At 42.2% G+C, this 15,973-nt stretch overlaps 1 protein-coding gene across 4 annotated transcripts; it reads left to right on the forward strand.

Moving 5' to 3' along the window:
- The first annotated feature begins 4,747 nt into the window (after window positions 1–4,747).
- SCOC (short coiled-coil protein) lies at window positions 4,748–15,633 on the forward strand. 4 transcript variants are annotated; one of them, XM_066317975.1, is made up of 4 exons: window positions 4,754–4,888; window positions 12,590–12,661; window positions 12,762–12,845; window positions 13,388–15,633. In XM_066317975.1, the coding sequence occupies exons 1-4, from the start codon at window positions 4,825–4,827 to the stop codon at window positions 13,528–13,530; spliced, it is 363 nt and encodes a 120-aa protein (XP_066174072.1). In that variant the 5' UTR covers window positions 4,754–4,824; the 3' UTR covers window positions 13,531–15,633. The 4 variants fall into 4 exon arrangements, with proteins under 4 accessions (XP_066174074.1, XP_066174072.1, XP_066174075.1 ...); XM_066317978.1 differs by lacking the exon at window positions 4,754–4,888 and adding an exon at window positions 11,877–11,945 and having other exon boundaries at window positions 12,586–12,661; XM_066317977.1 differs by lacking the exon at window positions 12,762–12,845 and having other exon boundaries at window positions 4,748–4,888.
- The last annotated feature ends 340 nt before the right edge of the window (window positions 15,634–15,973 follow it).

The following is a 15,973-nucleotide window of genomic DNA, read 5'->3' on the forward strand; positions in this document are numbered from 1 at the left end:
TGTGGTTTATATACAGCAGGAAAATGATATGCTGGATGCATTTTACAATGTTTTGTGTAACAGAAACAATTCCAAGTACTGCTCTTTGCACAGAGCTTATTGTCTTACTTGGAAAAAAATAAATATCAAAAGGAGTATTTTGGGGTTTGTTTTTAAATGTGGAGACTGAAAGTAGAAGAATACATTTCCTAAGAATCCAAACATAGTTTTCTTAGCCCAGAATCTTTCAGTGGCTTACTTACTACACTGTATTGCTTACATCATACACATCCACATTTGCAAAATTTTTGTTCAAGTTAGACTCTTGATCAAATCATTGTATAACAAAAGCAGAACACTTCAGGACTGCACAGTGCAACCTGATGGAAGATCAGCCACTACAACTGCATTGCAACAAGGATCTTACCTACCAAAAGTGTTCTGACTCCCAGTGTTCTCTGAAAGCAACAGCAACCTTCTTTTATCTGAGGATTTTTCTGACTTTAAAAAAATCCCCAAACTTTTCTGTTATTGATACACAGAAAGTACCAGAGCAACAGCAGGCACATCTAGAGGATTACACATTTGGGACAAGGAGTCAGTGAGATTTTGCCAAGTGATGCAGACAACAAAACTGTCTCTCAACTGACTGAACTCTTCCCTCTTTGAAACAGTCACTGAAAATTGTTTCCAAAAAGCACTGCATCTGTGCACCCACAGAGATAAGAAATTAGCACTGTAATAGGAAACAAAGGAAGCAGGTGAAGAGTCTGTTGCATGTTTTTATGGTGTAGCTCAGTTTGTAAGTGCAAGGCTGAGCCCTAAATAAAGGGGTGGTACTGAAGTCTGCCTCACCCATGCTGCTATAAGCATTGTTACACTGCTGGTATAAATAGCAGTCATAGCACATGCCGTGGTTTCGCTAAAATACTCCATAAATCCATATTTAACTCAGAGACAACTTCCTTTTCAGGTCACTATTAAATCACTTTAATTAGAAAAATGTTATACAGTACTTACAGTAATAAAAATGCAAGCCTACTACCAGGGAGGTTTAGCTACTGTGTTTTCAATCTAAGGGCCTACACCCTTCTGCAATTGTGTCCTTGACACAGGACCAACTCCAAAATCCTGGGTTACATTTCAGTGCCAAGCCTGAAGACATTCTTGGGCATTTATCTATTGCTTTCATGGCCATCATAACCAGACAGTGCTCTGCTGATGTGCTTGTGATCAACATTCATCAAAAGTGGGCCAGCACATGGCTACACGAACTGAAGTTACTGCTATAAAATCAAACCAAGGCTCAGGAGCAGCTGTAGAAGGTGCTGTCCCCACACTTCCCTTACCCTCAAACCTCCTCTGACAGTTCCTGACACTCATTTTAAAAGGCAGCCAGACAGCTGCTCAGCATTCTACAACCTCTGTTCAACATGGTAATGAAGCCCTCAGAAAGATGAACTGATATTTTATAACCAAATTAACTTTTACATTAATGTCCATTACTCCAGTGAAAATAATTCACTTGTGGAAATAACTAAACTGCTTGTAGTCTGACAGTTAATTCCATTACACAGCTTTCTTTTAAGCTTTTTTCTTCCTCTCTCTGCTGCTGTTCTTTTATGTTCCTTCTTTTAAAAGAAACATGGTGACAGCAAGAAATGGGTACTTGTACTTTAACATGGCATCTCCTGTCCAAAGTTGTTTTTTCACTAGTAAAATACGAGGACAGCACCAAAGAAATATTTCTTACTGCAGCACTCTTAGAAACAAGCAAACCACAGATAATTCTACAGTGCCTTTAAAGTTACAGAACACAGGTGCATGTTTAAAATATGGAGACTATTTGGGGCAAGAAAGAAACAAGATCACACAGTAGACTGCTTTTAAATCCCATGTTGGTAAATGAGTCTCCCACAAGCCTGGTTCCCAGGTCCTCCTCACGGGAAGCAAAGGGCTGCTGTAAAACAGCGTGAGTGCCATGTTGTCCCTGTCCATACACACGTGCACCCAAAGACGTGTAGCTACACCTTCCCTCTCTCATCCAGAGGCAGAGGCACTGACTGAGGAAATGAATCCAACATGCCATCTGTGCAAAGGCCCTTCTTTCACAGGGAGCTTTAATGAGCTCTGACACGACTGTAGAGAGCCTTTTGAGCCTTGGAGTCTTGACTCTGTTAGGGAAGCACAAAAAAGCTCCTCAGGTAGCCTGCTCTTTGGTGCCATATGGAGTGGAACACACTTGGCACAAACACAAGAGCTTGACTCCATAAAGTGCAGGCATTGGTGTATCTCAGGAGACAGCCCAACTCCTCCCTGAATCATCATATGCTCCTTCACCTGGAGGAGTCTTTCCTACTGACTCTTATAAAAATACAGCCTCTGCTCTGCAACACTTCTGCTAATGGCTTTGAGCTAGGCTTGACTAACAGCTGCACAACATCCATATTCACTTGGGTGCTGTGACAAGCTGTCTAAAACCAGATAATAACTTTCACGGAAACTGTATCTACTAGAGGATACCTGCATGGCCAGTAGGATAGAACAATACTGACACAGGCTCAAGAAGTTAATCAAACTGGTCGGATGGGGGCTTCACAGTTCAGACAAGATACAGCCCTTAGGTTCCACAAGCACACGATTTGTAAAAATTCAGAGGTAACGGATGAACAGATTATATAATTGCATATGTTTTTAGAAACTGCCCTTCCAAATCAATTTGCTGAAATGCTTCTACCATGCACAACATGTCTGAGAACAATAAAAGATGCAATGAAGACAAAAGATCAAAATGTTTTGTAGCTTTAGCTTCATCATGAGAGCTCTGAAGCATGCTGTTGTATCCTGGAAAGAAGAAAAAAAAACCCAAATTGATACAGAACCCCTTTGCGATACTCAAGGATCTGGAATGAAATCAGCAAGTCCCTTTACAGAGTATAAAGAATCATAGAATATGCTGAGTTGAAAGGGACTTATCAATATTGTCTAGTCCAATCCCTACCCTTGGGCAGGAGAACCCCAAGACCAGTAAGGTAAATTTTGAGCTGGTTCTGATCTGTATAAAACAAAAAAATGAGCAACTCAACACAGTTTTGAAAATGCAAGACATGCTTGGCTTTCAGCGTCTGAAAGCAGGTCTCAATAACTTCACTGACACCAAAAGAAAAGCCTAAATAAAGCAATTAAAAGATCAGAAGGAAACTGAGGCCACACCTCGAGTGCTGTGTCCAGTTCTGGGCTCCTCACTAGAAGAAAGACACTGAGGGGCTGCAGCGTGTCCAGAGAAGGGCAATGGAGCTGGGAAGGGTCTGGGGGAGCACAAGTCCTGTGAGAGGCAGCTGAGGGAGCTGGGGGTGTTTGTCTTGGAGAAAAGGGGGCTCAGGGGGGACCTCATCACTCTCTAGAACTCCCTGACAGGAGGTTATGGCCAGATGGGGGAAAGCCTCCTCTAGCAGGCAACAAGCAACAGGACAGGACAAAATGGCCTCAAGCTGTGCCAGGAATGGTTCAAGATGGACACCAGGAGGAATTTCTTCACAAAAAGTGTTGTTGAACATTGGAACAGGCTGCCCAGGGAGGTGATGGAGTCATCATCCCTGGAGGTGTTCAAGAAACAACTGGATGTGGCACTCAGTGCCATGGTCTGATTAACACAGTGATGATCAAAGGTTGGACTTGATGATCTCAGAGGTCTTTTCCAGCCTAATTAATTCTGTGATTCTGCATCTTATGTCCTTTGTCCTGCCAATTTATATGCATTTTCTTTGTACACAGAAGCTGTCTCAGAAGTCCAAGATTACATCCAAAAGTGTGAAAGGCAGACTCTAAGTTCAGAGAATTCTCATTTGATAATTGGTCAGTGCTTCACAAGACTAGGATCTGATTTTTAGTGAGACTTTAGAGAGCTCTGAACTACAATAAAGAAAAAAACCACATTTGTCAACACTCTCAATTTACAATCTTTTTCTGACTACAAAATTTAAAAAATAAAGGACAGGCAGATTCTGAGCATGCAACACCCTGAAAATAGTTACTCCACTATTCACAATTCTGTCCTCAGTCAAGGCCATTTTATATTTTCAAATTAATTGCAAGAAAACACTGTGTTCCAGAAGTACAAACAAAAGATATTCTTAAAGTAAGTAGTTTGAGGTGAACTTTTCATCTGTACGTTCAAACTGCGTCCAGCATTCTTTAAGAAGCAAAGCAAGATGACTAAAGCGGGATTTTCTTTGAACCTTATTTCTCTTCCTTCCTCCTGTCTTCTACCACAGGATGTCAGACAGTCACTTATAAACCTTCACTTTTTCACATTACCTGATCGGTTTTGATGCAGTTGTTTCACGTAAATAAAATCACTCACATTCCTAAGTATTTGGGGGTTGTATCTTAAAATTGCTGCTGCTCCCAGGTCTGTCCATTGCACTTTCATGGACTGTAAGCAACATTTCTTGAACACCAAGTTACTTTTGCTTTTTTCTGTATCAAAAACCCCTCCATGAAAATCTCACGTGCAGCCCTAACAAAAATAAAAAACAATGATCACAAAAAGCCAGCTAGGATGGATACAGTCCTGTTACAGAAAGAACTTGCAACAGCAGTGTTTGTTCAGCATTTGTTTGACGAAGCAGTGAGAAGGCAGAAAACCTTGCAGCCCAACAATTTCCGCAGAAGAGCTCAAGGTTCAGAGGAGACGGCACACAGAGCAAGACGTGTGCAGCTGCCAACACCACCTGTGCTGGACTCATTAAAGATTTAACCAGAGGAGTCACGTGCGCATTTAAAGATGGCTGACAACTGCCATGCTTAACACACAGCTCCAAAACTTGGGGAAACAGCAGCAAAATGGAGTTACCTTTGGACGAGGAGGATGGCACCTTCACCAACATTTCTTTGGCGGATGACGCAGGTAAGAGACTGCAGCACTCTGCTGGTACAATGCGAATTCCACAGGCTGAATAACAGCACTGTGAGAGCAGGCAAGTTTGTCCTGAATACCAGGTACAAGGTATTTTTAGCAAAATGCCCTCAAGCAAACTTTTTTTCAGTTGCGTGGTTTGAATACGCCTTGTGATGAGCTAAGAATTGAGGGTTTGGGGGTAAGGAGGCTACCACAGTTTTCATATATTAGCATATGGTAATATACACTCTTCATCTGAGCACACAGAGCCTTTCACTGGTTAGAGAGACACTGTTACAGAAATATTAACTCAGCAGTTATTACTATCAACTAAAATACAGGTAATGCTGTATACAGAATAATAAACCTCGGACATACTCTAGTGAGAGCTCACAATGAGTGATGCAAGTTAATTAGTAATGGAAATAAGGTGATATTTTAAATCCCCACTATTAAGCATTTTAAAGGAAAATACGAAAGCAAAGACTGCCCACCCCTCCAGCCTTCTCCTCCCCACTTATGGAATAAAAATGGAAGGGGGAAGTAGGAAGAGTCCTACGTAGTGGAAAAATGAAGTGAGTTAATACGAATCGATAATAAATTATTTAGAAAGGTGAGGCCACAGTATCAACTTGATTATGCCAGCATGGCTGCCAAAGAGCATGGCTGCTAATTCACACTACTAGGGATCTGGAGGGCTTATTTTTGAACAAGCCACATTTCCTTCCGCTTCTTGTTTTTGGGGGTTTTTTTGCACAAAGAATGTTATTGTGCATGCTGTATTTACCTCCTATATTTAAAAAAACCCACAAGCCAAATCCACTAAGTTAACCTTATTTCTATAACACAATTTTCTATGAGCAATTCCATATTAGTGTGATGGGGCTGAGCTGGACCTTTGAATGCACTTTGTTTGCACATCGTATAGGGCTGCTGACACCGAGATGCGGTTGGCAAGAAAACAATCTGTCAGAGCTTGGTCCGAGCTGTACAATAACGAGGGGCTCTCTGACAATGAATCTCACTCTTTCCCTCTAGCAGGGTGTAGAGGGGTAGAGGTATCCTAGAGGACACAGTTTTGTGACCTGCTGCACAGCTGGTAACATCAGGAACAGATGTGAGGGGCAGCATTCAGTGGCAGGATCGTCTTCTCTGTGCAAAGCATCCAGAGGAAGCTGAGTCAGGGATCACTCCGTTACACTGGACGGGTTTCACTCTGCTCTCCCAGAGGGGTGGTTTTGCCATGTGGCTTTCTTAGTCTTTCAGGAGATGTCAAGTCTCTTCCTCCAGAAGGCAAACACCCACCAGCCTCCTCTCCTGCTCTAACCTCAGCACCCTGCAGCTTGGAATATGTTAATACCCACGGGAAAACAGAGCAAGGTTAAAAACTCTCTCATGAGAGCACCAACTGCCCGTGGGTTTCCAAGTCACTCTTGGCATTTGAGGCTTGATACTCAAAGCTAAGCCCTGACAGATGTCACTGCTATAAAAGAGATCTCCTCAGCAGCACGGCACATAGGACTGTACTGCACCTCAGAAACTGAGCACTCAGAATCTGCTGGACTCTTGACTGCAGAACACTCAGGGTCAGAGAAAGCTCATGTTCACAATACAGAGGCTTTTTATGTAAGAACTGTTACCAGTATTACAGCGTTTCCCCTGGTAGTGAAGAGATGTGGACGGCCAGTCAGAAAGCAGAAGTAAAATCAGAATAATTGAAAATAAGTGACATTTTCAGGCAAGCTTATAGCTTGAAGGCACAGAGGGTAAATATAGTAAGGTTCATGGAAAATAATAACCCTGGTCCATTTATTCTGGCTACACCTGGAGAAAAGAAAGTACAATTCCTTAGAAAAATTAGAATATTCCTAACCTACAACAGGAAGAGACAATGATACACTTTGTAGGAAACAGTCTTCTTTAACTCTCCCAGCTGAAGTTAAGACTAATTACAGTAACTCTGGGGCAACTCCAGTAAGACTGGAGAATAACATCAATTCCAGAAGAGCAGGGAAGCTAAAAGTCCACACAGTGAGAGAGAAAAAGATTCCTTAGGGTGGATGAGAGCAAGTTTGAGCAAGGAGTAAGGAAACTAGGCTTGCAATATGTAGATCCTAAGTGGACTTTGTCTGAGAATGATGATGTTTTATATGCAAGTCTTCTTCTATTAATTATTAAAAAGGTTCACAAAGGTGCACTGGTTTTAGTGAACCTGAGCACATTTGTTACTGCGTAAGGTTTTGCCCCCATTTCTTAAAACGTACTGGAAAGATACTAAAGAGGCAAGTAGATCAACATGCTCTATATCTACAATCTGAATGATAATCAGAATACAGCCTTCATATCAAAGTTCCAATGGTACAGTGAAAAGCCACTGTGTCAAAGCAACAGGGGTTACTGAGCCTCCTTAACCAAGCACAAGCCATGAATATTTAATAGCTATTGCTCTTTCAAAACAGCAGTCTTTCCATTTGTTAAGTATGCAGGTAATAAAAATAAAACACTTCCATGTCAATTAAGACAAACACAAAATGGTAGCAAGATAGAAACTTTCCAGAAAGTATTTCAATAGCAATATTAACTGCACATGAAATAAAGGAAAACATACGTGAAAATATTTTTACCTTCAATAAAAGAAATATCATTCAATTTAGAAACTCACAGCACTAGATAAAGTTCCCTCAAAAAATGACCTACCCAAACAAAAGCACAGAGGAAATCAAACCAAAAGTAAAACAAAACAGTGAAATGTAGTCCAACATCTGCAAAAATGTCTTTACTGTACTTCCAACCAATGCTGAATAAGCAGATGAAGGCCCTCTTTCTTCATTGAAGAGTACCTAGAAATTACCTTACTCTTTTTTCAAATATGTTTTACAGAAAGCCAACATCAGTGACTACATTTCTCAGGTAAACCTATCCTTTTAGAAGCACATACAAACCCTTAACTTACAGAAAGACAAAGCAGTTTTTCATCTAATTAAGTTACCAGTAAAGCTTTATAGAACCTTGCTGAATATCCTTCCACAAAACCTGGTGGCAAACCTGTAGCTGATGATTACAATGAGGATCAAACATTTGAGATCATTATGTTATGTAACAGATGTTGGTATCCACAGCCCAAAGCTGCAAAGAGTACATACAGTTCCTCAGCCTATTCAAAAATGCATTTTTGTGGAGTCAGTAGAAAAGAGAACTGTTGCACTCCTGCTCAATCTTGCAGAGGATATGGTGCAGCCATATGGTGGCTATATAGATCCATGTAGCTATATGAAGGTAGGCCTCTTCAGGGATAAAGAGAAATTATGAGGCTTTCTGAGGCTTGCTTTCTGCAGACCTTCTGAAAAGACTGCACTTTTTCATTCCAACTGTATGCTCAAAGGTTATATCAGCTGATGAGGTCCCACTCTAACTCAGGACTTAAGGCAAAACCAAGACATGCACAATAAGTAAGGACACAGATGAGTTACAACATTGTAAGCCAAAGTATTTGTTCATTTTGTATAAATTGATTTAGTTGGGAAAAGCACAATCTAAAAAGCACTCAAATTCTGCGCCTAACAGAAGACCCCAGCTGTAAATATGCACCAGGCAACAAAAGCTTATTGAGGTTACTCTGAAAGAATAATAAGAATTACAGAGAATTTGGTGTAAAGCAAAATTACATAAAAAAAAAAAACACCTAAAAACCTCTTCAGAGCCTGTTATTTCTGCAGAGAAACAAAAGGATGAAGATTTGATCTAACGGGTCTGGCAAGTTGGCATAGCAAGGAAAAGGACTTAAGCCACTTGTGTCCCTTTCTGTCTTTTTCTTTGTGGCAATAATTAGCCAAAGGAGCAAACCAGTACAGTTCAAAGAGCGAAGCCATCTCAGCAACACGCACAATGCCTTCCCCTGTGAGTGAAAGAAAGGACACATTTCCATTGTAGCGGGGCACAGCGGAGCCTCTGTCACCACGGGGCTCAGGCAGGCGCCTCTGCTGCCTGGAACGTGGCCAGAAGGGAAGCCAGAGGCTTGCTGCTTGGCACCGCGTGCCATGGGAAAAACAGGGTGTAACACGGAGTTTTAGAAACAAAACCTCTGAAAAGGTTTGTCATTAGCAGTAATGACTGAGAGAGAGACTGAGGGCACAGCAATAAAATCCTCTCCTTCAGTTTGTAACCGTGCCTGTATATGAATTCAGGTAAATATTAGTTTTACCTGAACTCATATACAGGTAATTTATATACTAGGGAGTATATCAGTACTCCTTAGTATAGATTTTATATCCTAGGGAGGTTGATTTATTTTAAGCAAAAAATTGCTCTTTCAGTGAAACGGAATAAATTGATTCCTTTTGCCAGTGACAGCAGCTACTTTTATTAAATCTAACTAGAACTTAAGATGTAAATTAGCGTAGATAGCTGCATTTGTAAACTGCAACTTGGTCCTATAAATTTAATATAATGGCAGTATCATGAATGCCTCCTCTGATTTAAACAAATGCCTTAGAAAATAGTCTGTAGCACTGCCTGGGGTTGTTGTGACCCAAGTGCAGACCTGTCAGGTCAACACTCAACCCACCTTCGTGTCACAATGTTAATAGGTGCCTTCCCTAGGACACGGTCTGGTTATAAAAGTAATCTGATTGCTGGGAATATATCCCAACTCCCTAAAGCTCTAAATGTAAAGTGCACAAAAAAATTGATTGATAATATATTACACAGTACAAGAAAGGTGAGCTAAGGAATTTTAAAAACTAGTAGGTAATTGTGACACGTTAAGCTTCTGGTTCCTTGGTTGATTCCTCATACAAGAATATTTTGGGCTGTCGACCTTTATTCTGTGATATATTTGGTTTGGGCATTTTTGCAGTTGTGTTTTGGGTTTTTTGAGCATGTGTGTGTTTTTTGGTGTTTGTTTAAAAGTAAAGGTGCACTGGATATTTAGAATCCTGGAGTTTCCTTCTTTGCACTGGAAAATAGAGGAAGGTAAGGAATACAAGCCTTTTTAAGGGAACACAGGATGATGTAGGCATTGTCTCTGTGGAATTTACACGCAGCAGTATCAACCCAAACCTTTTGGTCCCTGGAGCATTCAATGCTAACCTAGTAACACACAGCACTCTGTAGACTAGAAATGTCATCTGCTCTCTGCTGACAACCCCTCTACAATGCCAACACTGGAAGCTCTGAACAACAGCTTTCTCTAAAGGAAAAACAAAAAAACCTCTCATAGAGGTTGACTTCTGAAAAGGAGTTCATCCTGGTGCTCATGCTCAGAGTTCAGAATCAAAACAAAGTACTACAGTGAGAAACCACAACCAGGCAAAGTAGAATGAACCCCAACGGTATGCACACCAAAAAGGAAAGAGTGGGTAAACCAGCAGCTCTTGAAATTACTACTGCTTTGCCTGCAACAGCACAGGAGTCAATATGTCTGGTTTCCATTCTGTCCCATAATTTTACATCAAGGATTTCCCCCATATGCTCATTTTGGGACAGTTTTGACAATAATCTACAACTGTAATGCAGCAAGAAAAGTGGAATTTCTGTAGCAGAGAGGTGTATTTCCTCAAGATCAGCCCACAGTATTTTTTCCCCCTCTTACAGTATAAAAACATAGCACATTCAGGTAACCAAGGTCTCCATCCATCTGTACACACCCGGAGAATCTGGCCATAATCTTTTTCCCCTGTTAATGCAGGTGCTGGAGATTGCCTCATTAGAAAGAATTAGGAGAACCTGTTGATTGCCAGGTTTGCCAGAGCAACAAGCAAAATCGAAACACTGCAAGCACCTGGCATTTTAAAAACAGCAATCAAGGAAACCTTCCAACAAGCTCCTAAAGCCCAGCCACCACCTGAGAGGACTGCTTGCAAGAAATAGGGATTGCGGTGTTGAAAATGCCCTTTGTAGAGACTGCGGTATGCTTTTAAGTAAACTAGCTAATGGAAGTGGAAACAGATTCATTTTCCAGTACAGACGGATAGCAAGAGTCTAATTGCAGTACATTTTCAGACCTTGAATACCATTCAGTCTAATCTGAACTTATCTGATTGTAAGGTTAAAAGAAGTCATTGTCACAATAATTACACTGTGGAGGCAGCCAGAAGATGAAGATGTTAGAAATACGCACTTTCTGAAGTGTATTTAAAAATACAGCAGAGGGCTCACTTCCCAAATGCCTTTATCTTCCTGAGTGTCTGCACAGCGTTGAATTATTTACTTTCAACTAGACAGATTACTGTAATTTACAGATAAAATATGAATGTATTTCACTGCAACATATGGTTCAAACCACATAGTACTACGAGTTAGGCAGTGCAGTCACTTCAGTGAAGCCACCAAAATTAGCTCAGGTTATGAATGTTTCGCATTCCTTTGCTGTGGCTCACAGATTGCGCTATGAGGTCAAAGTGAGGATTCCCTCCAGGCAACCAAGGCAACAATAGTGAGACAGGAGCGCTGGTTTGGAGCTACTGAGCCATTAGAGGGGAGCAACTCCGGGAAGTGACTTAGGTTCTTGTGTGATGTGATCCCTGTGGGACACCGAGGCAGGGAGCTAAACCACCCGTCCCTTAGTGCGGACAGTGCTGTGGAGGAGGGCACCGCCGGGCTGCGGGTGTACACGGCCTGAACCGGGGCACGGAAACTCGCCGGGCTGCGGCTGCCAGCCTCCTCTCCCAGAGCTCCACATACAACAGCCCGGGAGTTAACAGCAGCCACACACGCGTACTGTCTTCTCGCACCTTCCTCGGGCTTTGCCAACCTACCGAAAGCCGAAGGGGTTCCACACCAGGGAATGTTTCTTTTCTTAACCTCTTCTGAACGCTCCGCAGAGCGACCAACCATTGAGGACCGCTGCTGTGAGCACCGTGAGGGTACGAGCCTAGGAGGAGCTAATTCAGACACATTACCTTAGCTCAGCGGGCTGTGAGGGCGCTCGGCCGTCGCGCTCCGCCCCGGGGCGGGGCCATGGCGCTCCCGCCTCCCCGGCCCCGCCCTCCCCGCGCGCGGCGCAGGCGCGTTGGCAGCGCGGAGCGGGCCGGGCCGGGCACAGCCCGCGGGAGGCGCCGGCGGCGGGCAGGTGCGGGGCGGGACGGGGACAGGGACAGGGACAGGGACAGGGACGGGGACAGGGGCAGGGGCGGCGGGACGGGCCGCGGGGCCGACACAGCCTGGGAACGCGCGGGGGGGTTCGCGGACAAGGGGGCGGCTGCCGGCCGGCTCCTGCGGGGACGCCCCTCTGCAGTGCTGCTGTTAGCGCACCTGCCCCGCGCCGCGGTGCGAGCGGGATGGGAGCGGCGGGGCGGCGGATGGCAGGGGTGCCGGGGGATGGCAGGGCACCGAGGCCAACACCCCGTCTCGCAGGCCAGCAGTGGCGGGGGGACAATGCAGGGCCATTCCGCTCCGGCGTTCAGGAGTAGCCAGGTCTAGAATAACCCGTTCCAGAATGATCGGAGCTGAGAAGGCGGCGATTACATCATTGAAAGAGCGATATTTCATGCTTTGCAGTAATGTAGATCAGTTATTTTTGTAAACAGAGGCATAGTTACTCGCCGAACCATGGGTACATACGGCATGAGGCCTAGGAAAAACAAGACTGGTGAGAAAGGTGGCTCTGCCTTAGGCTAAAGCACTGACCCTTCTGAATTAGAAAAATACATCTAAAAATCAAATATTACAGAAGTTCCAATAATTGCTGTCTCCTATTTTTTCTTTAAGCAGAGTATCGCTCAAGAAAACGCTTTTCAAAAGTGGAAAGAGCCCCTACTACAATGATGAACGCCGACATGGATGGTATAAATTCTTAATGTTCTTGTTCCTCATTGTACTTCTATTTAGTATAATTTCTAACTGTTAACAGAGGTTGCACTAAAACTCTCATGATTTATTGCAGCTGTTGAGGCTGAGAATCAGGTGGAATTAGAAGAGAAAACACGGCTTATTAATCAAGTTTTGGAACTGCAGCACACACTTGAAGGTTAGCAGCTTGACACATCAGATGTTTTACAAGTACACAGTAATAAGCAAAAGAAGAGAATGTGACTGCTCTGCCCTTAGCCACAGTGTCCAGAACTATGTCACTTAAAGCAAGGTCTTGGAAATAGGTTTTTGTCTTCCTCTTTATGCAACATGACGTTTGCTCGACCTTGGTAATGCACAGCAAGTAGGATGGGTGATACAGCTCATATGTCTGTGCTTATTAGAAGACACACATCTGAGGCTGCTCATCACTGAACTCCTGTTTGCAAAGTAATTTAGTTTGCAATAACGTAATTCAAGACAGTAATAAACTTACAGACTAGCAGTATAGTTTAACAAGTTGGTCCAAATACTGTACTACAAAATATTGGAAAAATGGCCTTTAGATAAAACATGGGTAGGAGAATGTTCTGTAACATAATACCCTCTGGTGATGTTTTCTGGGTTAAAGCTGTGACTAGTCTGATGCAGGCCCATAGAACACATTCATTATTGTATGCAATAGTGTCTAATGTTTTTCTTATAATATCACCTTCACAGATCTCTCAGCACGAGTAGATGCTGTTAAGGAAGAAAACTTGAAACTGAAATCAGAAAACCAAGTTCTTGGACAGTATATAGAAAACCTGATGTCAGCATCTAGTGTTTTCCAGACAACTGACACAAAAAGCAAAAGGAAGTAAGGGTTGACTCACAGATTATGTCATTGTATTGCTGCTGGTTTGGGGGTTTTTTTGTTTTGTTTTAACTGGCATAGGGTACATAAGCTAAAATACTTTAGTTTGTGGTTTACTGGACTCTGAAAGATTATAAACTTTGGTAATAAACAGAATTAAGAGCATTGTCATGAACAGGAGATAGAAGTTTGTGTATTAAGATTAAGCAATGTGCAAATGTAGTGTAGATAATTAAAAAATTTTTGTATTTGTTTTAAAAAGGACCATATCTTGTTAAAAAGCAGATTCAAAAGCAGACAGAGGTCTGTTGGCACTCTGAGGTCTTAGGGTAGATCTCTCGACTAGCCAAGTAATAGTTACAATAATGTGTTGAAATCCCATTTGATAAAAATATTCACAGTTTCACTGCCTCCATTTTTTTCACCTGAGATGTGTTTACTGTATAGTACTGTTCATAGCTCTGCAAAACAAAACAAAAACCTATAAACCAGTTAAGCATTTTTGTGAAGTAGGAACAGTATTACATTGTTTGCAGGGTTTGCATACAGAAAAACACCTCAGATTTTTTGGGAAGGGGGAGGGTAACAGGAGGAACAAGGTTATGCAACTTAATCAGGGAAATACCAAACTGACACAGTATCAGATGTAATATGTACACTTGAAATCACTGTTTCTTTCCCATTTCCCTGAAGAATGATCAGGCACATCATCCCAATGTACGATCTTCCTAAAGTTCTATTGTGTGATGAAAAGTTCAGTAAAAACCTCAGTGATAACCTTTCCAGAAAGAGGTCAGCAATGCTTCTCATGTTTGTGAACAATCTGCAAGTGAGGAGCTGAGAACAAGTCTTTCCTTCCTACCTTTTACTTTCCTCTTGAAGTGCCAAACTTGTCTTTGCTTCAGGCCTCAGAGCAACTGTTTTCCTTGCTCACAGCCCAAGCTTGTGAAGTGCTTCCTGAGGCACTGCATAAAAACATCTAAGGCAGAAGGATGCAGTGGAACAGAGGTGGATTTTGCCTCTCAAAACTCTGCTGCTCTGAGCAATGCCTGGTGTCAAGGTGCTGGGTTTTCCTGGCTTGGATGCTGGGTTTTGTAGGGGAGCTCAGTCGAGAGTACAGGTCTGAGCACTTCCCACAGAGGCAGCATGTCCAGCATAATCAGTATTAAGGGAGAGCAGAAGCTGAAATACAAAGTATGTAAATCTGAGTAGTTCTTAGTTGCATCTGTTGCACTGCAGATTTACTTATGGACATTAGCTAGGACTGAGTTCTCACCACAGTAATGAAGCCATTTTACTTGACCTTTTAAAAGGAAACCACTAGTTCAAGGATCTCTCTCAAGCATGGTGTGAATGAGTCAGTGTAATAGAAGAATAAACCCCTCTCAAAAGCTAGGTACTGCTGTGTCTTAAGTCTAAATTGATATTGTGAAGTTCCCCCCTCCCAAAGGTGAGATTTCCCATTTCTCCCCATTTAAAATGGTTGCACAATGCCCACTGGAGTCAAAAGACTCTAAACAAAGTCAAAAGACTGCAAAGAAAGCACTAACAGTACAGTCTTGAGGGCTGCTTACAAGTTTGGGCCAAGAAACCCAATGATGAAAAATGGACAATACCATTTGTGTCAGGGGGTCCTTGTCAACGTGTAAAATTAATTTTAATCTTCTATATGGACTACTTTCTCACATTACTGGAACTCTAAATTAACCCAAGAATTGCTAGCAGGTAGAGCAGATCACATGGCTAGTCCAGAGTCTGAGCATTAAAGAACAATCACAGCAAGCATTGACTTCTGAAGATTGCATTGCATTCCGGCCACTGCAGCTTTAAAGCCACATCACTGCCATCTCCATCTGCCCTGTAGCTCACCTGGTAACACAGCATGCGCTTGTTAGGCTTCAGCAATTCCCAAGATAAAAGTAATTTTAAAATCATGGTTTTGTATTGTAGGTTGGATAGTGGTATTTTATCCATCAGTGTGTATACAGCAGTTGTTGCATCTCCATGCCATTTTACATCCCACTACTGTGGCCTTCATTTAACTTATGAACGTTTTAAAGATGTTGTATTTCTGACTTTACACCAAATAAAAACTTTTCTTTTGTCTCGATTCGTTTGGTTTAACATTTGTAGACCCTAAAAATTCTCAGAACTATCTGTAATCAAAAGGTGAAAAAGCAGTAGGGTTAGTAATCATCTTAATGGTTTTGATGTAGCTGAACTGTCTGAAAAACTAGATGTAATTGAGATTAAACCTGGGTGAATGAATCTAGTTTTAGCAAAGCTTCAGTTCCTGACTCACTTGCTATGTCCAGCCATCAGTCTTATATTTCTGTCAACTCTTCTGTACTTGCCAAAGTAAAAAGGAAAACGATTGGAAGGAAAAGCATCCACTGTTGGTAAAAAGCTGCAATTTGTACTTCTCCATGTGGGAGACTGTTAAGCCAAGT

This window comes from Sylvia atricapilla, chromosome 4 (genome assembly GCF_009819655.1).
Source record: "Sylvia atricapilla isolate bSylAtr1 chromosome 4, bSylAtr1.pri, whole genome shotgun sequence".
Lineage (NCBI taxonomy): Eukaryota > Metazoa > Chordata > Aves > Passeriformes > Sylviidae > Sylvia > Sylvia atricapilla.